Source organism: Colletotrichum truncatum (genome assembly GCF_014235925.2).
Source record: "Colletotrichum truncatum strain CMES1059 chromosome Unknown Contig_0010, whole genome shotgun sequence".
Classification (NCBI taxonomy): Eukaryota; Fungi; Ascomycota; class Sordariomycetes; order Glomerellales; family Glomerellaceae; genus Colletotrichum; species Colletotrichum truncatum.
The window spans coordinates 2,356,418-2,358,002 of NW_027222407.1; the positions used below are offsets into that span (position 1 = coordinate 2,356,418).

Consider the following 1,585-nt stretch of genomic DNA (forward strand, 5'->3'; position numbering starts at 1 on the left):
ATGAACTTCGATTCAGGCACTGCCTACGCGGAGTCGGATGCCGACGACGAGTACGAGCGCAGCCTGGGTCCCAACTCGCCAGTCACTAATAGTGAGGCATCACCAATCGATTCCGAACTGCCCTCGTCCAGCGAACACACCCCTACTACCTACGGCCACCGCAGCAGCGCCGACCGCTTGCCCGAGACCATCATCTCCGAGTGGACTGCCGATGAGTGCGCCGACTTCATCAGCACAATTGGCTTGCCGCAATATGCCGACCGCTTCGTTGGTGAGTTGACGCTACGGGTTTTTGATAATTTTCGGCTTTATCGTTGTAACGGCTGGCTGATTGATGTGTGTTTCATTAGAGAATGAAATCGTCGGCGAGGCTTTGGTCGCCCTGCAACATGACGACCTCAAATCTATGGGCATTGCCAGTGTCGGCCATCGCCTTACCATACTAAAGAGCGTCTATGATGTAAAAAAGGCACAGGACATTCCAATAGAAAGCGATCATTATGTGCCGCTGTGTAGGTACCACACACCATCTCACAAGAACTCATCGCTGACCTCTCGCTTCTTTTTTACAGCTGCCGACGCCGAAGCACAATACGCGACAGCAACACTAAAAGACATCAAGCATTTGGTCGAGCAGCTCCGCCTGCGAGACGAGCGGATGAGCCTCGTGGAGCAGGACTTGCGTCGACTGACAGATGATTTCAGACGCTTGCGGGAGGACATGCTGCCTGCATTACGGCTAGCAAAGGACTCCTCCCAGCCACTACCCAATGTGTCAAGCAACAACCAAAGTTACGGATACGAAACCGTTTCGCCCCCCGCCCCAACACCCTCCTCCACTCAATCGATGAGCCTGAAAAGACAATACTCTACAAAGAAGATTATGCTTGGAACGACGCCGAAGAACACGTCACCGTCACATCTTCAGACAACCCACGAGAGAATGGAACAGTCGTTGGACCCGTCGAATGCGGCCGAAAGAGCTGTTCTATCATCCTCACACCTGGCTGCCATGAACGGCTCTGCTACTGCCACCTCACCCGGTTATCCCTCTCCGAACATGCCTTCCCCAACATCTCCTCCAACCCTCGGCGGCGCAACACTCGGGTCGCGATCCTATCGATCCGATATACCAACTCCGTCAACAAGATCAACCTTTGCCGAAAACGACCACGGGTACAAAGGCCGAGAGCAGCCAGTGGCACCGCGGCGGGGTCCGACGCCTGCCCCCGACACTCCCAGTACAAGCAACGCGTCCGTCGAAATCTTCAAGTCCTTCCGAGTTAGCATGGACGATCCATGCTACAAAGTGCTCCCTGCCGCGCTTAAGAAATACCAAATCAACGCGCCTTGGGATCAATACGCCCTTTACATCGTCTATGGAGATCAGGAGCGCTGCCTAGGATTGGACGAAAAGCCACTTATCCTCTTCAAGCAGCTCGATAAAGAGGGCAAGAAGCCAATGTTCATGTTACGAAAGACGAACAACGCGCAAGTCGATTTATCGTCAGAACAACCGGGTAGCGCAGGGCTTACGGCCAGAGGCGCAGCAACGGGCTATGATCCACCGGGCGGTATCATATAG

At 54.1% G+C, this 1,585-nt stretch overlaps 1 protein-coding gene across 1 annotated transcript; it reads left to right on the forward strand.

The window, feature by feature from the left end:
* Positions 1-1,585, forward strand: CTRU02_214105 (protein kinase regulator ste50; the record flags this gene model as incomplete). The annotated part of the gene is made up of 3 exons (XM_036724657.1): positions 1-271; positions 351-512; positions 573-1,585. The coding sequence occupies 3 exons, from the start codon at positions 1-3 to the stop codon at positions 1,583-1,585; spliced, it is 1,446 nt and encodes a 481-aa protein (XP_036583776.1).